The sequence below is a fragment of the Dermochelys coriacea genome, chromosome 7 (genome assembly GCF_009764565.3).
Source record: "Dermochelys coriacea isolate rDerCor1 chromosome 7, rDerCor1.pri.v4, whole genome shotgun sequence".
NCBI lineage: Eukaryota > Metazoa > Chordata > Testudines > Dermochelyidae > Dermochelys > Dermochelys coriacea.
Window position 1 is genome coordinate 8934911 of NC_050074.1, and position 22343 is coordinate 8957253.

The following is a 22343-nucleotide window of genomic DNA, read 5'->3' on the forward strand; positions in this document are numbered from 1 at the left end:
TGGAGGCGGGTTTGAAGGGGGCAGGGAAGGAATATCATAATAGGTCATGAATATCAAACAAAAGCTATATTAAGACACAGATGAGAAACATAACCCAATGAAAACTACAAGATTTGGAACGAACAATACCACAAAAAAATCCCTTAGGGCTTGTCTATATGGCAAGTTAGTGCGTGGCAAGCCAGGGTGTGAATCTACAGCAGAATAGCTTGCAACACAGTATCTCACTAGCATGTTGTAGCAGGGTTGGCATAAAATCTCCATAATGTATTCCAATGTCAGAAACAGGCCTACATGTGCTGTTGAAGCAAAAACCCCAATCTCCTCTTACAGAACCATGGAAGTATGGCTCTGTCTACACAAGAGCTGCCACCACTTCAGGGAAGTGGGTTACAACCCTGGTCTTTATTTGTAGGGAAACCTTGAGTCTAGCTATGCTTTGTAACCAGGCTGAAATATTGGCTTTTGGTTTGGCTGGGAAACTCCATCATGGCACTATAGCTTAATATACAATTCCATACCCTTTTAGAGTCGTATGTTTTCAAGTGTATTATGTGATAGTCAGTAAATGCCTTCCAGGTCTCACTGAATAAATCCCCATAGCCGTACGAGCTCTAGGAGAAAAGAGAAAACACACACAATGAACAAACACTCATGTAACAATCTGTGGATTCCATATTTTAGTTCAGGTTCTTATATTGGCCCCATCACCACAGTAACCAGGACAGCCTGGAGTAAACCACAGACATTTGCAATGTCTAAAACTGTCAATTGTATTAGCTAACTCAGATTAACTGGCAATGAATCAACTCAGGTTAAAACAGGCATAAATTCTAGTCTAGACAAACCTGAAGAGGTGGAGAGACTAGCCAGCAAGGGAGGAGTCCAGCACTCCCTCTTCTCCCCAAAGACAAAAGAACTAACAGTGGGTGTGGGGTGGCAGGGCAGAGGGGAAGATGTTACGTAAAGTGGGGCTGCTGAGATTTGTGAGTGCATGTGCAGAGCAGACATTTGAAATAAAGAGTTATTGTAAGCCTGCTCCAGATCCACCTGATTCTGGGACAGGCTCCTGGTTCTAGAAACACCCTCTGCACATACCTACCCACTTGAGTGACACAAAGCAGCTACTTGATTCAGCCAGTGTGCCTTTGATAGAAATACTTCTATTTGCTGGATGAAATAACAGGCAAATTTGTGATGAAATTCGGCACTACCGACAAGTAACAACTTGTTGCAGTATCTCATAACACAATGGGTAAGAATGCTTCCAGTGGCTGGACCATATGAAGATGGAAGCCTGCTACTGCCTTCAAGCCAATTAGGTCACATCTACTCTATAAGCTTTGTTTGATGTAAGTCAAGTCAGTGTACGGTCACCGAAGTTAGTATATCGCTCATGCAGACTTAGCTGCTTGTGTTGATGCTGCACACACTCACCAGAAGTCCTTACAAAGCATGGTACACCACAGGTAGGTATCCCAGTGTGCCATGCACCACCGCAATGCCTTTTGAGAAATTTTTACAGCATACTGTGGAGTAGAACTTGCATCAACCTAACTTTGTAACGTAGAGTACTAGGTCTTCAGGGAGGTCGTTTTACTGCGTTGCCATAATGGGGCACTTATGCAGACAAATCTGAGTGTAGACACATGCACAAATAGGTCAACATAAATCACTGTGTTAGCCTAACTTTGTAATCCTAACAGACCCTGTCCTTGAGCTCAAGCAGTAGTGGCTCATGCTGTCAGATCTAAAGGTTCTGGGTTCAATCCCTGAAGGTGACCCTGCCACAGAATCACCACACTTCTGCCCACCCCATCCCCACCCCCACGCACCTTCTCTCCACAGATATTAATAGATCACTAATATGTATGGAACAAAAAGGCATCAGTGCTTTCTTTTGGACTACAGTTAGATATGTACTCAGGAAACTGGAAGCAGATTGCTTTTTGCAGCACATACACTTCCTTTGGATGTTGCAGCTGTTTTGTCCGTCAGTCTTTAATGTGAAGTGAAAATAATTTTTAATAAAACCAATTTTTTAAAAGAGAGACTAAAAAAGATGGCAAGACAGAGCAGGCAGCCAGTGAAGTGTAACAGAATCTAAAGGATGGCATATTTCATTAAGTTGCAGCTTTGCTTTTCCCCCCCATTGCTGCAATGAAGTTTTAATGAATTTCAGGTTCGATATTATTCTCCAGCAGCTTGTGTTATAAAAACTGCTCTTCCAGATCAGTAGCAAAGCACTGATCTTCAAAGCTGAAAGCTCTACTCCTATCGCTGCCTATTCTCCATAAAAGAACTGATTGCAGGGGAATTTATAAACGTCACTTTTTTATGTGGCTGAAGGTGGGGTGTCTGCAGATAAATGCCCGATTAGATTCCTGATGCATTTCCTGTTCATTTTCTGCTGTGCTTCACCTACATCTAAGGGCATTTCTGTTGAATAAGGACAGTACAGCAATTCTACAGTAGCCAAAAAGTGCATGCATATCTAATTATGTTAAGAAAAAAAGGGAATCAGTAATAAGCTGGAGTCTGTCTTTTAGTAACCACAGACACCTCTCAGGAAATCAAGAAGTTTCTTGGTGCCATCATCTGGTGGCAAGAGGTAATAAAATCTGTGTCAACAAAAGTGATCTGTTCCAGTACATTAAAAATTGCATTTATTTTGTTTTTCATTTGTAAGAAGTAATACAATGTTAAGACCCTAGTAATATAGGAACAATAGTAAAAGTATCTCTGCTGTTTTTAAAAGGAAATCATCATGAGGCTTTGATATATTTGATCTCTTAGGAAGACCACAAATTATATGTGTTCATGTCCCTATTAAACTTACAGATGCTACATGTGAAGGAAGACTGATGCTTATATTTTACATGTATTGGCTTCCAATATATTAGAGAACCTAGAAACAGGTTATTTTTGTCTGATTTGTCCAGGAGGATTCATGTTGAAGAGCAAGGAGATATACCCTGCTGAGATTTGGCAGTTCTAGGAAGGTTAACATTCAGATGAGTTAGAACATACAGAGAATGCAGAAAATAGTTGTTAAAAATAAAATCCTGCATCGGTTTGAGAATGTTCTAGAGAGGTGGAATTTCTGGACTGCAATGTTATTGTTAATTTTTCAACCAAGTGATTAAAAAAAAAAAACAAAACAAAACTTGTCCTACATCACTCAGTAGTGGTTAATAAACTCATTTCCCCATGCTTAACAGACAAATTGTCAGTTTCAATTCAGCAAGGGCCACTGAAAATTTTCAATTAGAAGTAGTGTGGTTAGATGGGACTAATTTATTTTTAGTGTCATAGTAGCACATTTGAAGGCAATCAAGAGAACTGACTGCAAAGAGACTGTTCATGAGCTAGCCATTAAATAGCAACATTTAGGGTGTTTGCTTGGGGTTTTTTTAAATACAGGTTGCACATTTCTTTTGTGGGGAAAACAATACAAGCAGCTGTATTTCCCTGTCTGATACCTACAAATTCCATAAGACTAAATCTAACCCAAAGTTCTTAAGGGAAATTCTACTTTGAAATTCTATATGAAGAAATAACGTCAGACTGTGAAAGCGAGAGATAATTAGAAAGATTTTGTTATATACAATGAGAAACTGAACAATGGCAATACAGCTGGAATACAGTGGCAACACTGAGAAAGTACTTACTAAAATTCCAGCATGATTAGGATTACCATTCTCTCAGTGCTGTAGCCGTGTAGCATTCTATATGGTAAGCACTAAGGACAGTATTTCAAGACAGGATCTTAATTAAGCAACATCTATGCAGGAGTTGTATGTGGCTTGGTTAATAGATCACTGAGTTGGCCAGCAGACAGGACCAGAAGTGTGTACACTCAGGGCCCAGTGATGGGTTAATTCGGCCCTCCCTAGCTGGAGTGCTGTTTCGCAGTGTGGTTGCTCTTGCAGTAGCGAGGCTAGCTCCAGTGGAGTAACTTGAGCTAGCCGTTGCAGTGAAGACAAGCCCTTCGTCTCAGTTTTACTGGTATGAACAAGAGGTGGGTCAAAATTCCACCATGCTCACATGAGGTGTTTTTCAACAAAACAGTCCTGCAGAGCTGGGCCTGATACTCCTTCCTGCAGTCAGGTAGGGAGTGTGTCACGCAGTTGAATTCACCCTGCCAGGCAAGAAGTCTCTGAAGGACAGGTAGGATTTTCAGGCCCTAGGACTCCATATTTTAAAGATGCAAAGACTCACATGTGTCATTTAGCAGGTCTCACCAAGTGATTTGATTACAATGCACAAATTTGTATAATAAATAAGCAAAGGCTCATTCTAGAGCAGAACTGCTGCTTTGCTAGAAGATAAGCATGGGATGCTGTTCAAGCAGCACACAATACACTGTGTGATATAACTGCTACAAATATTTTAAAAGAAAGTCCTACTTACGGTGTCCCACATGACAATGTTGGCATCTGTGCTGAATGAATTGTTAATATGCTGAGTGATATAAAGATTGACAAAGTCACAGAAGTGATGGTACATATTAACACCTGGCAGGAAAAATAAAAGCTCTTTACTAATAAAGCAGGATACTACATTATTCATTCCCATTTTTGTAAAAATTCATGTTTATTATTCAGAGGCAAATTACTAAATACACTACCTGTTCTTGTGTATAGAAAGGTCTGGATTTTAAATTAGTTTTATTCTTTATGTGACTGAGAACTTATTATATGCCATAGAGATGCAGAGCTTCAGTAGGGATGGAATCACATGAGAAAACTATGAAGTAACCATATATTTTAAGAAAAATCCAAGGAATAGGCAGGGCAGCCAAAAGCAGTATGAAATTAAACCACAAATTAAACTTCATTGAAGTTACACTTGCTATTGTGATTTTCTATTGTATACTAAAACCACCTACCACATTAACGGCACTGCGATGTTAAGCTGCACATTGCAAATACTAATATTAGGACTTCAACAAAATGTTTTCAGGCTTTTTTTTTTTTTTTAAAGTACAGTAAACTCACCTTGGGCTGTGGGATAAGACACTACTCTCGTGATGTTATTCATTTAGCACCTGCTCCAAAGCCCGCTTCAAAAGCATGCTTCAAACAGACTCTGGAGCGCAGTGTTTTTACCCACTCCTATTTAAAAATAAAAGCCTAATCCATTTGTCTAAATACCGGACTAAGTATTCTCCCCTATTAATGTTAAATCTCTAAAATGAAGAGCATTAAAGCTAAGATGAATAAATTTCAGAAATGCTAAAATATTCATGATGGAAAGACCTTCTTAAGATACTTCAAGCCTCTCATGAAGTTTGATATGGTGCAGGACAGCAATCACTAGGGCTTTCCCAGATTGAAGTAGATAAGATATTACATACTTTGCAGCTGATTTTCACAGAGCTCAAAGCCTTAAAATATTTCTTTAAAAGCTATTTTTTACACTTTTAAAAAGTGACAAACCTACATAAAAAGTTAATTTGCTTGGGGTCTTTTCTTGAAGTACATGACTTCAACCCACCACCCTATAACTGTTACATACCTATGTATGCAGAAGCTGCAATTACTGAAGTCATATAGCCAGTAATAAATTATGTTTATTCCCATAATGTGCAAGTGAGATATGAAAACAGTCATCATGAGCCAAAGTATAATGGAAGTGTTGTGAAACTTTTCTGGGTGTTTTGTTGTTTTTTTAAGCGTCTATTAATAGTACAAAACTTGCCACAATCTCACAGATTTGGTTGAACTATGAAAGGGGGTGAAAACAAAGTCTTATAATCTTACTCTAGTTCAAAGATCTATAAACACCACATACATGTTTAGAGTGAATTTCATACACATACACACCCTAAAAATGTAATGTAAATAGACACTACACTATCACACTTATGATGAAGAAAAATAATATCTGTTACCTGCATCTAATTTCATGAAGTAAGTTGGCTTTTCAATAATAATGTCACATTTGCCATCTTCTATGGGTCTGAAGCTTAGTGGAGTATATGTCTGAAGTTCGGCAAACCTGAAATTATTCAATGATATGTAGTATGCTTTTAAGATAATGTGCCTGAATACAAGTACCTATTACACATTCAGAGTTTACTGACAGTTCACCATGTAAATTTCATCTAATAATGCTGCCAAAGTTTGATAAGGTTTGACAATTAAAAATAATTTTTAATTGTAACTGAAGGGTTTTAGGTCATTAACTTCAAAAGGTTAAAAATTCTGCCTTTGATCTTAGGAGCAAGCAGCATCTTTGATCTACAAATCAACCCAGCAGAGAACTGTGAAAAGTGTCTTTCCTTCCATCCATATTTCCAGGGTGCAGTTAATTTGAATACATTTCTGTCCAGCTTGTTGATCTGCATTTAAAAGGCATTTCACTACAGACCTCAATGCTTTGGCGAGATTAACGCCTGCAGGTGCAAGGCTAGTTACGTCCGAAGACAATTAGGAGAATTCATTTTGCTGGTAACCAACAGTCTGCATATTGACAGGTTTCAGAGTAGCAGCCGTGTTAGTCTGTATTCGCAAAAAGAAAAGGAGTACTTGTGGCACCTTAGAGACTAACAAATGTATTAGAGCATAAGCTTTCGTGCATCCGATGAAGTGAGCTGTAGCTCACGAAAGCTTGTGCTCTAATACATTTGTTAGTCTCTAAGGTGCCACAAGTACTCCTTTTCAGTCTGCATATTGACAGCCATCTTTTGAAAATGGATCAGAGGTTCAGATGGCACCTAGATTATTGATCACAGTGGGGACAATGAGGTTAAACATGGCCAGAGAGAGGAACCCAAAGGAACTAGTGAGGTCAGAGAAAGAACAAATGGAAGCAGACAAGGAGGGAAAAGGAATCCTTAGATCCTACTTGATGTCTCCTGCCCTACTATGGGTATGTCTACAATGCAATTAAGGTGGGAGGGTCCCAAAGCAACAGAGCCCAAGCCCCATGAGCCTGAGTCAGCTGGCATATGCCAGCCACAGCTTTTTAATTGCAGTGCAGACAAACCCTATGTGACAGCAGCACTTCAAGTGGCAACAGAGCCAGGTATGCCACACTACCTCACTCTAGGATGGCATGTCCTCACAAAACACTTCCCTGCAACTGTCCCTGAGCCTTGTAGATTGTTGCACCCAGCCCATAATATCAAGCACAAAGTCCCTTTTGCAGGTACAGGAGTGTAAAGCACAGACATTAAGTAGGCCTCAATTCAACAAAGCAACTATGCTCAAAACTTAAGTCCTTGGCTGACCTAAATAATGGTGCTTTTCATCTGTAAATCTCAAACCACTGTACACAAAGAATGATCATTACTGCCTCGTTCTACAGATGGGACAGCGGAGGTGCCGACAGGCTAAGTGACAGTACTCAGACACACAGCTAGGCTAAAGCAAGGCAAAGATCAGAAGCCAGGTTTCTGACTCCCAGCACTGTGCTCAGTCCATTATTACTTTTTCACATTTTTGGTTTGTTTCAGAGACGGTTTCAAGCGGATCTCAAACAAAATGACAGTGCTGTTTTGGGTCAAGACGAGACAATATCCTTTTCTCCAACTAACTACTGGATCAATAGTTACTCAAACTTAACGCTGCGAGACATTTCTAGTCTTTTGCCCACATCAGTGTTGAAAACAGAAGCAGCCAATGTATGATCACATCAAGTTTGGCTATGCCTACGCGAGTGTGGGATTCAATTTGTATTCACTTCTTATTTCCAAGAGTCAGCATTTCTCAGTATGAAATGCATTAGCACTAAATGCCTCACTGAGAACTGTTGATGCCAAAGAAAGGCAGGCAGAGAAAGAAGAGTAAAAACCAACTCTTAACTTGGAAACAGCGACAATTCCAAATCATACCAAGACTGCAGAGGACTCTTGCGCTGACCTTCAGCCATGAATGCTTGACTGTCAAAGTTACAATGACCACCGATGTCTCCTTTCTGGAGAAAGTCTTCCTTGAATCTGAAGCAAAGGAATAAAAACATATCAACATAAAGTACCTGGCCCCAGCGCAGCCGTTCAAGAGGAGCCCAGCCCAAGAGAGATCAGCATTGAGGTACGCTGCAGTTCTACATGGGTACACCCGCACAGCAGCCGGCTCAGGACAATGCAGTTAGGTGCTAGGTCAATTCAGCAAAGTACTTAAACATGTGCTTAAGTTTCAGCACAAGTAGCCCCACTGACTTAAATAAGGCTACTCACGTGCTTAACGTTAAGCACGTACTTAAGCACCTTGCTGAACTGGGGCCTTCGTTTCACTTTCTGAGCATTAGAGTCACCCACAAAAATCACTTAATATAAATTATCATCTATTTTCATATAGTACAAGAGGGTTGAAATTTACCCAGAAGTGTTAGCACAGACTACAGAAAAAAAACAAAAACACCACCTGGTGATTCCTCCAGCGCAGAATATCCTTAAGCCAATTAATACATTTCATAATATTACAAGAATTCAGATTGCATGGTATCAAAATAGCATTCAAAACCAGCTGTACTTGGATCATCAGTAGGGATATTTTTCAACTACTAACATTAAATCTTTTAATAAGATTTAAACATGTGCGCTAGTTAAAGGGACATCAGTAACTTTTTTGTTTGTTTGTTTTATTTTTTGTTTTTGTTTTTTTAATAAGAGTCATGTATTCAGAGGGGAAATGTTTTCTATTATAACAAGTAACACCTAAGATTAACAGAAAAGATTCCCAATTTTTAAAAAAAGAAAAGGAGTACTTGTGGCACCTTAGAGACTAAAATTTATTTGAGCATAAGCTTTCGTGAGCTACAGCTCACTTCATCGGATGCATGTACTCCTTTTCTTTTTGCGGATAAAGACTAACATGGCTGCTACTCTGAAACCTGCCAAATTTTTTTAATGTCTTTAATTTATGCATGTAATGACACTGCCTATTCAGTTTCAGAGTTTCCTCCTGTGCAATCAGTTAGCCCTCAATTCTGTAGTGAGTGCCATGTGGGTGGATCGCTGCACCCACATGGAGCTCAGTACAGGAGATGGACATTAGTTTTACCTGTTTGTGTAATTACAGTAACACAAACAGTTTACCAAGAAATGACTAGCAGGTGATAAAAGCATTTTACAGACATGAGCAGCATGTGTAATCTTGTTATAAGCATGCCAGTAGGTGCTCTAAGGAACTGTTAAAAGCAATCTAGTGATCTGTTGATTAAAACCAATATTACTCAAATTAACCCTTTAAAAACTATTTATAAATGTAGCCTTACTAATAAGTTTGACCAAGCACTTTATATAACAACAATAGAGGCAAGATAGATAAATATATCTTTAAATAGGAAAATGTGATTGTGAACCCAAGAAATATGGATATGGGCTCAGGGCAGGTGTAGCAACAAACTATCTTGAACTCATTTTTTTAAAATTTGTTTTGATTTCAAGTTAACTGCATCCCTTTAAAATGATGTGCCCTCTAGACATGCTTCATTGGTTACATTGCTTTTGCCAATGGTCAAGTTTGTTACTTAAAAAAGGAGATCTACATATTCCCCAAAACCAAATTGCTCCTAAGGAAAAAAAAAAAAAAAATCAGATGTGGGTGGTCCTTCAGATTCTTTCCTTGAGAATATCAATGAGAATGGTGCTGACATACATGGTAAATGCAACACGTCAAAACTCCCCTTCCTGAAATCTACCCATGTGATTGATATTCAATGTCCAGATCCTGCAAAGACTTGCACTATTTTACAAGTCATCCCACTGACTTCAGTGGGGACTACTCACCACATATAAAGCACATACTTTAGTCTCTGCAGGATCAGGTCCCAAGTCTCCCCAGTAAGCTGTCTGGTTTGCACCATCACAGGTTTCAGAGTAGCAGCCATGTTAGTCTGTATTCGCAAAAAGAAAAGGAGTACTTGTGGCACCTTAGAGACTAACAAATTTATTAGAGCATAAGCTTTCGTGAGCTACAGCTCACTTCATCTTATGCTCTAATAAATTTGTTAGTCTCTAAGGTGCCACAAGTACTCCTTTTCTTTTTGGTTTGCACCAGTGTAAATGCGGGAAGAACCTAGCACAATTACTCTTTGGTTCTATAGGTTTTGAAACCCAGATACCATGATGATGTATGCATTAGATAATTGAAGAGAGGGAGATTTGTGAAATATGCATTTTGAAGTGTATTTTCTCTGGGGTTTCCTGGTATTGCTGGAACATAAGCGACTCAGAGACCTGTCATGGTTTCGCTTTATGGTTCTTAAATCAATGTACAAGTTTGTCGCTCTACAATGCTGGAGGTACTGTGAGCAGGCCAGAGATGAATCACCCTGTGCAAAAAACAACAAGTAGGGATTGATTAAAATAAAATAATACTAAGAGCATAAGAATGGCCACAGTGGGCCAGACCAGTAGTTCATCTAGCCCAGTATCCTGTCTTCCGACAGTGGCTGGTGCCAGATGATTCAGAGAGAATAACCGAACAGGGCAATTACAAGTGATCCATCACTATCCTCCAGTCCCAACTTCTGGTAGTTAGAGACTTAGGAACACCCACAGCATGGAAATATCCTTGACCCTCTTGACTAAAAGCCATTAAGGGATCTATCCTCCATTAACTTATCTAATTCTTTTTTGAACCCAGTTATATTTTTGGCCTTCACAACATCCCCTGGCAACGAGTTCCACAGGTTGACTGTGCATTGTGTGAAGAATTACTTCTTTTTTTGTTTGTTTGTTTGTTTGTTTTAAATGTGCTACCTATTAATTTCATCAGGTGACTTCTGGTTCTTGTGTTCTGTGAAGGGGCAAACAAACGCTTCCCCCCACCCCATTCATGACTTTATAGACCTTTATCTTATCCCTGCCTTAGTCCCCTCTTTTTCAAGCTGAACAGACCAGTCTTTTTCAATCTCTCATCATACGGAGGCTGTTCCATCCCCCGAATCATTTTTATTGCCCTTCTCTGTCCTTTTTCCAATTCTAAAAGATCTTTCTGAGATGGGGCGACCAGAATTGCACACAGTATTCAGGTGTGGGTGTACCATGGGTTTATGTAGTGGCATTATGTTTAAAAACTGCATTGTTTATCTTATAAGTATATCAGAACACCTACCTTTGCTATAGGCTTGCAGTGGGTTTTCATTTCATCCAGCCTTTCTTTAACATAACCAAAGTCAGCTTGTTTCCAGAATATCTGCTGAGCTGTCTCAATGTCATTAGCCCTGATGCATGAAAAAAATTCAAGAATCTTCATTTAATACATTTTAGCTTTTTGAAGTGGCCCTTTATTTCAAAGGGCAGGAGGATGCCTGAGAAATTAGTTTTATTTATCCTCATCTTCTGTGAGATCTCAAAAGTAGCCAGGCAAATTAGACTGGAAATAAGGGGACAGTAATTAGCCATTGGAACAACTTACCTAGGGTCATGGTGGATTCTCCATCACTGACAATCTTTAAATCAAGAATGATGTTTTTCTAAAAGAAATGCTCAAGGAATTATTTGGGGGGATTTCTACGGCCTGCGTTATGGTGATCACAACAGGGCCTTTAAGTCTATCTATTTATGAAAGCAGAGCTACAAAAAGCAATATTTATGCCTCTTGTAACCAATGCAATGGAGAGTTGAAGCAATGCAATTTGTGGTTAATGGAAAGTTATTTTATGTTTTTAATTCCTACAATAGACAATCTCAGACTAGACAGAACAAAAATAGGACAGTAAAAATGAGAGATACACACAAAAAGGACACAAAGTAAATGGAAAGAATGTTAGTTATGATGGCACAGATCCTGCAAAACGATCCCCACTGTATGGATCCAGCAGCGGGGCTATGAGGACAAACAACGTCCTCAGGCCAAATTTCAACAGAAACCAAAACTTCAAGTTTTGTCCTTAGACTGTGCATCATAGAAACTGGGTGGAGAACATGGTCCATAACTGAAAATATCATTCCCCTAACCACAGAAGGAATCTGACAGCCATCTCATGAGGAGAGAAAGCTGAAGTTATTAATACATAAACCTGAACAGAAGAGCCAGCCAGTGTATTGTTTTCATCTCCACTCAGTTTCAAAACAGGAAACATATCAACTGGATACAGGCAAAAACATCAAGTTCGCTTTTTTTTTTTTAAGCTATGAAACAGGTACTTGAATTTAAGGCTGTATTATAACAAACTAGCCCAGGGGTCAGCAACATTTGGCATGCAGCCCATCATGGTAATCCACTGTTAGGCCGTGAGACGTTTTGTTTACGCAGCTCCCATTGGCCAGGAATGGCGAACCTTGGCCACTGGGAGCTGCGGGAGGTGGGGGCATGTCTGCGAACAGTCAACGTAAACAAAATATCTTGTGGCCCGCCAGCGGATTACCGTGATGGACCATGTGCCAAAGGTTGCCAACCCCTGAACTAGCCAGTCTGCATAAATATCATGACATGAAGTACTTCAAAGAACACCTTTTTTCCTGAAAAAGTTCAATCTTATACAGGTCTCCATGAAGAGACTAGACTAATGACAATATCCTCCTTTAGGCAGAGAACACTGCACTATGCTTTGAAACAACTAAGTTAACTCAATAGCCAAAAAATACGTCATATATTAGGGACACACTGCACTTCTATACATTTAAAATGAAACTTACCATCCCGTTTCAACATAATCACACACCGGGTAACCAAACCTGTATTCTGGCTTGCAGGATCTCTCATAGCCCCAGCAGGATTTTAGATTCTTCAAGTATTTCTGTAACACAGGAGTTCCCCATGGTGAACTGTTGGCTTATTAGATTATATTTCAGCAAATTTTAGCTGACTTCCAAATAATGGTTAGCTAATATCCTGTCTCTCTGAAATTAGTCTTCCATACAAAGCTTTCAATTTCACGTTTTCTCACACCACATTATCCCAAGGAACTGCTTAGATTACCCTTTTATATCTTGGGCCCCAGTCTTACACACACACACACACACACACACACACACACACACACACACACACAAACACTTTTATACACAAGTATTATTCCCATGGACTTCAATAGGACTATATTCACGAAGTTGGACACGTATATAGTGCTTGTAAGATTAGAGCCTTAGTACTTAAAATTTCAATACACCTGACAAATCTGGTGTCAGACTATACCAGCCTGATAGGAAGTCTAGAAAATTTCCAATAACTGTATTTAGTATACAGAGCTTCTTTCACGTGTCTGAATGTGCTGTTCAGTGTCAACAAGCCTGTTTCTCTTTTGGCTACATAGTAATTGTTTTTTATGGGGATTTCTAGGAGGGGAACGATTAGGCTCTCAACCACCCTCCTTTTTCCCAGGGCAAAAAGGGATTGATTGGGTTTGTGCCCCTTCTTCTGCGGCTCGTGCTCATTGGACATGTGGGCCTGCTCGAGAGGCATCAGCCAGAGTGGCCATTTCTAATACAGATTTATCCCACATTCTGCTCCTTACATCTTTCGTTCATATACTCAAGGAATGTTCCCGAGCAAAGAGATCAAGCAGTTAGTCATAATCCTCAGCTCCGTTCCCTTTCACCAATTTTGTCACTAAGTCATACATCTTATAAGCATATTCACTATGACTCATGCCAGCACTCTTTTTAAAAAGAAAAGGAGGACTTGTGACACCTAAGTGACTACCAAATTTATCTGAGCATAAGCTTTTGTGAGCTGGAGCTTACGAAAGTTTATGTTCAAATAAATTTGTTAGTCTCTAAGGTGCAACAAGTACTCCTTTTCTTTTTGCGGATACAGACTAACACGGCTGCTACTCTGAAATCACTCTTTTTAAGATTTCTAAATTTCAAACTATACATTTCTGGAGCAATCTGAAAAGTTTGTAAAACAGCTTTCTTAAATTCAAAATATTTCAAAAGCTTCCTGAATTGGCATTTCATTAAATACATTTAAAGCTTTACATTTAAAGTTTTGTAATCAGTGTGGAGACTCTCTCGTCCTCAGGAATATATGAGCCTCACATAGCTTTTGAAAAGCGAGGACGTATTCCTCAATGCAGTCTCACAGGACACAACTGCAGGACACGACTTGTCCAAGCTAAGGGTTCCTTGAGTGGAGAGAGATGTTGGCAACCCTGGGATCTTTTCATGTTTTTCTATCAGGTCCCAATTATTTTTCCTCTCCTTCTCCTTTTTCTTTGGCCTCTGTCTTTCAGCTCCATGGCTCTTTTATGAGCTTCAGTTTCTTGTAGTCTCAGTTCCAAGGCTCGTCTGTGGGCAGCTTCCAGTGCAGAAGCTAGTTCTTTCAGTCTCATTTCTGCCTGCCATTTCTGGTATTCGCGTTCTTGCTCCCTTTCTTCTGCCTCCAATCTGGCTAACTGTAGCTTCACAGTTGTTTCAGTGATGCTCATTTTTATGCTTTACTGTTTTTATTTCAATTACCCGAAATAAGCAAACAGAAAACAACAAACTAACTTTCTTTGACTGTTCCCAGCCATACCTGAGACTCATTTAAAATTGCTATACCAATGTTTAATGTGTAAACCTCATTTGACATAACGAGCTATGCACACACCCTGCTTGCCGTGCCACTGTGACATACCTAGGGTACAATCTGGACTGATAAACAGCTGTGTCACCTCTGCTCTCTAAGCTAAGGTGCCTTTTATACTGCACCACTGTGAGAGCTACCACTCCTGGTCTCTCACGTAGCCTCCGGCCTGTAAGTTACTCCCAGTTATACTGTCCAAGCGCTGCAGCCAGCCACTCTTGAATTACACTACCAAGTGACACCAGCAAACTCTTGAGTCCCAGACTTTCCCCAGAAATGTACATCTTGTACTGCCCAGCTCTCTCCTGGGTAACACAAGCTCATATACAGTCCATCATCTTGTTAACAGAAAATGATATGCACAAATCCTGTTATCCCAAATGGAGTTTCCCCAAACACTTCAATTCACACACTGGTTTAGATAAAAACAAGTTTATTAACTACAAAAGGATAGATTTTAAGTGAACATAAGTAACGAGCCATAAAAGTCAGAATTAGTTACAAGGAAAATAAAAGTAAAACGCAACTAATACCTAACTAGAATGAATTCGGAGTCGGGTCTCTCAGCCAGGAGGACTACCAAAACATGTGGTGAGAAAGAAGTTCTTTCAGACAGGATCCCTCACCCCAGTCCAAACTGTTTCCTTTGATCTTCAGGTATCATGGATTCCACAGGCAGAGAGAAAGGGAGGAAGAATTTGGGGCATCTGCCCTCCCTTCACATATTTCTTTCCCTTCTTTGAGAAAGATCTCCAGCAGAGGTTCAGGAGACACAAAGTCTGTGAGGATGGGAACCCCAAGGTGTTTCTTTTTAATACCGCCTATGTCCCTTTTCTTAACAAAGGATAGCCATTTAAGCAGGCGAGGCTCATTTGACCTTGCTAACATCTGGCTGAGGTGTCAGCTTGTCTTTTTATCTCTGAGAAACTGGTTTGGCTGCTTCCCAGACTTGGAATATGTCTTAGTAACACTATACAGTGGAATCCTATAACTTTACATACAATGTTGCCACACACATTTTATCAGGACAATATTGACCAGTGAGTTATGAGTTTTCAAATGATACCTCACAAGACATACTTGTACAAAGATTATAAGAATAGTGTGCAAGGGGTGAATACAGGGGTACAGACCATCACAGTAATTAACAAAAAACCTCTTTATATATAAAATCCTATTCTTTTTTCCCCCCATTCTTGTGACAGCATGGAAGTCAGGAAAGAGCACTGCTTAGTAGTTTTAACGAAGAGCAGTTCTAACCCCAGAGATGACCAACCTATTGGCAAGTAGACCAACTTATTACCATCTTTAACTTCTATGTTTCTAAGAATAAGCAACCCCAAAATTACATTTGAGTAAACATAGAAATACCTACTTTATATGGGCAATGAGAGTCCTGCTTACAGACTGTAGTAATATGCCGATTGTTGTGCAGAAAGTATGGAATATGCTCCTCTGGTACATTGATACTTTTGTAGCTATATAATGGCACTTCTGGAATGTTTTTGATTTCAGTAAGATTTTCATCTTGGGCATTAGCCAGGATTTCTTGAAGCAGCACTCCAAACGCAAGCAACATTAGCATGGCAGCCAACTAGTCCTGCAGTTAAGGAGGAGAAACAGTAATATAACATATCTATTGGTCAATATTCTGTCAAATTAATACACTAAGTATTTTGTCTTGGACCATGCAGCTTTTTCCTAGGCAGGGCAAACTTGCACTGATATTAATTTGTATAGTCTCTGGATTGTCTGAAAAATGAATCATTAGTCATGAAGGCTTATTAAGCATTGCCAACTCAAATTCAATGTGAAATGGGTGTGTTGCCTTTCACCAAGTCCCAAGGAATCCTGAGTGTTCAAATCAGGAAACTATATATAGACTAGATTGTATCTGGACTGTAGGAAGAACTTGTTTTACCAAACGGCCTACATTTTTTAAGATTATAATAATAAACTTTTAAAAAATAAGGACGTTGGAAAGTACAAATTGTTTCCTTGCACAAAGTGGGAATGCATCAGCTAGTTGAATGGCAATATATACAACCTCAATATGGCATCTAAGTTTCTGAATGCATCACCATGATTATGTTTTATTAACACTACACATTTGTTTTTTTCAAGGAGTATATTGTAACAATGTAATACACGTATATCCAGTCTTCAAATCAAGAGTGGATGCATTTCTAGAAGATAACTTATTTGACCATTAAAGTGTATTAGGCTCAATACAGGAGTAACTGGAGGAAACCCAGTGCTATACAGAAGGTCAGACTAGATGATATAATGTTCCCTTCTGGTCTTAAAATAAATGTATCTGTAAACCGCTAAAGCTATTTGCATCATAGGAATATTGCTGTCAGCCTTATCTATCCATTCAAGGAGAACTGCTCTAGATTTTCTGAATACAGGGAAGAATTAAATACATTTTGCATAGAAAATCTCACATACAAAAATCACAAACCTTGAGAATACTCAATAAGCAGAATTGTTAATACTTTTTAAATCATACACTTGTAGCTGTTAAAGCTGTGCACAGACCCCAATCTATAGCTTTAAACATTGCCGTCCCCAGCCTCTCTGAGTCGTACTCCTATGCTGACAAGCTTTCAGTTAGGCAACCTTCCCCTTTCCTACAGAATTTATTAACATGGTTATCTAAGGGTCTTCAGAAGACCAACCCAAACCAAATGAGTCAGTGTTAGGAGGAGCACCTTTTTCCTCCTCAGAGATCTTCAAACACAAATCAGGTCCCTGGTCTGTACATCTGAGATGAACTCTCTAACCACAGCTCCCTTTTCTACAGTTACAAGTCTCCAATGGATCAAGACAACCCAATTTTTTAGGGACATTCAATTCTGAGCCTGGAATTTGCTCCTGCAATCATCATTTGGTACCACGGTAACTCATGCTCACGAATGAATGACAAAATTGCATGGATTGCAACTGCTTGCAGTCGAACAGTTACATTCTGTAACAAGCACATTAGTTAACTGTGAGGCAAAATTAAATGCTGCTCTTAAAAACGAGGCTGGTCTTTCAGCACAGAGGGGTTTGGGGCTCTGTAACCAGACAAGACACAAGGAATAGAACTTTGAAGTTACCCGTTGCTAAGTTCAAGATATCAGAGGTGGGAAATGTGGTTAGCAGGGCTCCTTGCAAACTCAGTGAGTCTATTCAGGCAGATAAATGCCTAGGCAATATAAATTCAAGGAGCCTTTCACCGAGTACAGATTATATGTCCTGAGCTAAGGCACTGATGGGCAGTTTTGCAAGGTGCCAAGTGCCTTAGACATTCATAGAACCCGACTGCCGTTAGGACAAATTTGACGTCCAGTAAAGTAACGGGAAGCTAGTGTATGCAAAAATGGTATTTCCTCTCAAGCTCCACAAACCCAGAGGCAGAGGAAATTCAAGGAGCCCGTCACGCTAGTTGCTGCTTTAGCTGAGGCAAGGTTTACAGCCTCCAATTGCTTTAAACCCTCCTCCCACTAGCGCTGGATGACCTGGAAGGCCACTTATAGCCCTTTCTTTGACACCAGGGCAGGACCATGCCGGTGTGGCACAGGGAGAAGGGAAGAGGATTCTCCAGCTTTGCCTCTGAAGGGGCTCCAGGTTTTAAGTCGGAGCCAGTGACGGGGGCGGGGTAATGCTCTACAGAGACCCATTGGATAACAGAGAAAAAGGGGTCCTTAGTGTAGACGGGGATGGTAGATAACACAGCCCCTACAAACATACAATTTCAAGGACATCCTCCCCAAACTCTGAGCGGGAGATGCCAAGCGCCAGACCCCCAAGTCGAGCCAGTTCCGCTTACACACACACACACACACACACACACTTGCAGTAAGGGGCGGGGAGGGAAAGGACCCGAGCTTGTGCCAGCACCCGGGGAGGAGCGAGGGTGGGAGAGCAGCACCCACCCGCCCCCAAACCAGCCACCCTGGGCCCCCCGAGACAGGCACCAGGGTACAACGAGCAGCCCGCTCCCCCCACAGCAGCGGGGGGGGGGGAGACACCGAGCAGCCCCCCAGCTGCAGCAGCCCCTCCTCCCCACGGGAGGGAGGAGGGGGGAGGAACGAGCAGCCGCCGGGGGGGGGGGGGACGCCCCCAAACCCCGGCTCTCCCACCTGGAGCTGGATGGCGCCGCCGCCCAGCCCGGCCGCTCCGCCTGGGCTCCCTGCCGCCGCCGGCGCCGCACGGGGAGCGGAGGGAGCAGCCCCGCCCGGCGGGCTTCGCTGGCCGGAAACCAGCCCCGGGGCGGGGCGGGGCGGGGCGGCGAGGAGGCCGGACGGGCCTGAGGCTGGGGGAGCCGCCCCTCCCCGGGGCCTCTGACCGCCCGGAACCCGGCACCGTATCCCCGGTGGATTGAGGCCAAGCCCGACGCGGCCTCACCTGCCGCACGTTCCGGGCGCCCGCTCCCGGGTCCTGCCCAGCAAATCGGCCTCACTCCGAATCCTGCACCCTGCGGCGCGCGTGACCCGGGCCCTGGGCCGCCGGTCCCCGGAGCAGGGTCTCTCAGGCAGGGCTTATGCTTTTGAAGGAAATGGCCATTTAACTGGCTCATGCTGCTGCCGGGGTGTCCTGGGAGAGACCCCCCCCCGCCCCCCTCAATGTTCCCTCTAGTTTTTGACAGGCCGTGCACGCAAAAAAATTGCTTCTGTGCAAATTGTGCTTCTGTGCAAATTGTTGTGCGCCCGCGGGGTTTCGCCGTGCACGCGCGCGCGGGCTTTCGGACCCGTGTGCACGCGCCCAGCTTGGAGGGAGCAGTGGACACCCCCTGGCTGCGGTGAGCAATAGGGACCATGTCCAAACCGTAAATGGTACCACACACCAAATGTGTTCGTCTCTAAGGTGCCACAAGTCCTCCTTTTCTTTTTGCGAATACAGACTAACACGGCTGCTACTCTGACACCTGTCATACTATAGGCTTCAGAGTAGCAGCCGTGTTAGTCTGTATCCGCAAAAAGAAAAGGAGGACTTGTGGCACCTTAGAGACGAACACATTTATTAGAGCATAAGCTTTCGTGAGCTACAGCTCGCTTCATCAAATGCATCCGAGGAAGCGAGCTGTAGCTCACGAAAGCTTACGCTCTAATACATTTGTTCGTCTCTAAGGTGCCACAAGTCCTCCTTTTCTTTGTATAGTATGACTACCCGTGGTTCTCAAACTTTTGTACCGGTGACCCCTTTCACATAGGAGTGCGACGCCCCCCCTTATAAATTAAACACACTTAATATATTGAACATTATGAACGCTGGAGGCAAAGCGGGGTTTGGGGTGGAGGCTGACAGCTCACGACCCCCCCATATGACAACCCTGAGGAGTCCCAACCCCCGCCCCGTTTGAGAACCCCTGATACATACTGTACTACAGAATTAAACCACTAACGCACACCGCTGTGTAAATGGAGTTATACATCATATTCACAACAGCACCCTTTGGAAACAAGACTTTAAAAAAGGTCTGGGGAGTTAGAAGAGGAAGCAGTCCAGCTTAACAGAGGAGAAAAGAGCTTGCAGAAGGCAGAACCCAAAGGGTTGAAACATCACCTCTAAGTGTGACAGATGTGGTAGAGACTGTCCCTCTCGTTCGCATCTAATAAAATCAATAAAATCAATTGAGTAAATTCTTTACCTCTCAGGACCTATACCCATGGTCTCTCGAGACTGCAGGATGCCTACTAAAACTTCTGAGAAAGGGAATAAACTGAATATTTGAATAAGGTGCCTTAATATCGCTTTAACTGCAGCCACATTAGTTGTTGTACTTGTGGCACCTTAGAGACTAACAAATTAGTTCTCCCCTCTGTATTTTCCACCAAATGCATCCGATGAAGTGAGCTGTAGCTCACGAAAGCTTATGCTCAAATACATTTGTTAGTCTCTAAGGTGCCACAAGTCCTCCTTTTCTTTTTGCGAATACAGACGAACACAGCTGCTACTCTGAAACCTGTCATTAGTTATTGTACAGGTGTAACCTACGGTATAAATCCACAACCCTAACCAACATAGCTGTACCAATACAAAGGTCAGTACATAAAGCAGGCTTTTTCTGTACACTTTATCAGCTCTTGGAGCTTGTTTTCAGTTGTCATGTTCAAAGCCCATAACGATCAGCCTAATGGATTGGAGAACAGGAGCTTTAAGCAACTTTATTTTTTTATTTTGGGGGGGGGGGCGGGACAATTACAGTTAAAAATAATAGTTATTGAAAAGCACTTTAATGAATACTTGTGTATCATGACTAAATTTGTGTACCTTTAAATTAAGTGAGATAAATAAGCTTCTGTTCCAGACTCTGTGTCGTATTTATTAATGCACTCACTAAATTTTGAAGGGAGCTGGAGCTCCTCCCCAGGTATCTGCACCCATGATTAAGGTTTACTTTGTTATTTTTGACAAATGTCATATAACTGTGCACCTTCTCATTTGTCTCATCTATCCATTGTGTCTTCTTTTTCAGCTCTTTGCCGTAGGGACTGTTATTTACCATGTTTGCATAGCATCTAGTCCACCAGGGCCCTGACCTCTTTGACAGCTAGATGCTACTGCAATATAAATGTTAAATGCTTTTAAAAACGCGTTTATATTTCAGACCTTCCAATTTCTTCCCTTTACCCATGTACAAAGCAGAACATAAATGAAGTACTATAACAGAGCTATCCTCGCGGCGTGCTTAGGATAAGGATGGTTTTTTCAGGATGTACCGGAAAAGGGCCTTTCCTATCATGGCCCAACAGGAAATATAGCCATTTAAAACACCATTGTTTTATTTCCTTCAGTCTTGAACTTATTTCCCTACTTAGATACGGCTTCTGCTTTGGTCAAAGGGCAAACTCCCATTAACTTCAATATGCACAGCATCTCCGTGGCCAAAATGCAACCTTTTTATTTTCAAAAGCCATTCTAATTACTGCAGGGTAGGGCCGGATATTGGGGCAAGCAACTGCCTACGGTGCCAGGCGTAGGGGGTCACCAGGTTTAAGGTGCTGTTTTTGTTGTTAGCGACAAAAGGGAAAATAGAATGTTGCTACCAAAGAAATGCCAGAAAACTTTAGGAGTTGAGCCTGTCTTCAAGGAAACTCGTATTCAACAGAAGAGGAGACCGGTGGGTTACGAAGGCAGAGATAAAGTGATGGGAAGCTTAGAAAAAAAAATTCAAGAGGGAGGTTTTTTGCTTGCTTGTTGACACTGATCAAGTGTCCATCAAAGAAAGGTTTGGACAAATAAAGCACCACAAAAAGACCAAGGGTTTTTTGTAGGATCTTAGTAAGCTGCCAGCAGACAGGAAAACATTCTTGAACAATTGTGTGAATCTTCACTGGAGGCTGACGCATGAGGAATGTTCGGACATCAATGATAAAGACCTCCGTGTTGAATTGGACAACATCCGTTACATTTGCAACATGGGAAGCACTCTCCACTTCAAGTTTTCCCATTCATTCACGATGCAGAGCTGAAGGACACTTTTCCTAATGTGTGGATAGCTTTGGGGATTCTGCTCACACTGCCATTCACAGTAGCAAGTGGTGAGCACAGCTTTTTGAAGCTCAGGCTAATTAAAACATATCTTTGATTGATGATGAGAGAATGACATCACTGGCTATTTTATTGCTTGAAAATGCCATTGGCCAGTCTTTGGATCTCTCTGCTCCTGTGCTTCAGTTTGGAATGGAAAATGCGAGAAAAGGGACCTTTGGAACTAAAGGACTAGGGTTAACTTTCTAGGACTGTCACCTACAGTAACATTATTTAATACTGGTCCACCCAATGTTGGTGCACAGTTCAATTTATTGATGTTAGTACATTTCCATTTTTCTTAAAATTAAAAAGTGTCTATAAGCTTAGAGGAAACAAAATTCCCAGAGGAGC

The 22343-nt window shown here is 41.5% G+C and overlaps 1 protein-coding gene across 12 annotated transcripts in view; it reads right to left on the bottom strand.

Annotated features, from left to right (window-relative positions):
* Nucleotides 1-19030, bottom strand: part of EOGT (EGF domain specific O-linked N-acetylglucosamine transferase) — a 33392-nt gene extending 14362 nt beyond the window's left edge. For 3 of the 12 annotated variants that reach the window (XM_043518531.1, XM_038411301.2, XM_043518525.1), the window contains exons 1-9: nucleotides 18599-18776; nucleotides 15844-16068; nucleotides 12596-12696; nucleotides 11070-11178; nucleotides 10190-10284; nucleotides 7841-7945; nucleotides 5897-6003; nucleotides 4414-4517; nucleotides 522-614 (exon numbers count right to left, since the gene is read on the bottom strand). In XM_043518531.1, coding sequence (XP_043374466.1) covers nucleotides 522-614; nucleotides 4414-4517; nucleotides 5897-6003; nucleotides 7841-7945; nucleotides 10190-10284; nucleotides 11070-11178; nucleotides 12596-12696; nucleotides 15844-16053 — 924 coding nt within the window. In that variant the 5' untranslated portion in view covers nucleotides 16054-16068; nucleotides 18599-18776. Of the gene's footprint in view, nucleotides 1-521; nucleotides 615-4413; nucleotides 4518-5896; nucleotides 6004-7840; nucleotides 7946-10189; nucleotides 10285-11069; nucleotides 11179-12595; nucleotides 12697-15843; nucleotides 16069-18598; nucleotides 18780-18863 lie in introns of those variants that run through there. The other 9 variants (XR_006282639.1, XM_043518533.1, XM_043518526.1 and 6 more) reach the window with 8 other exon arrangements.
* Nucleotides 19031-22343: the final 3313 nt, after the last annotated feature.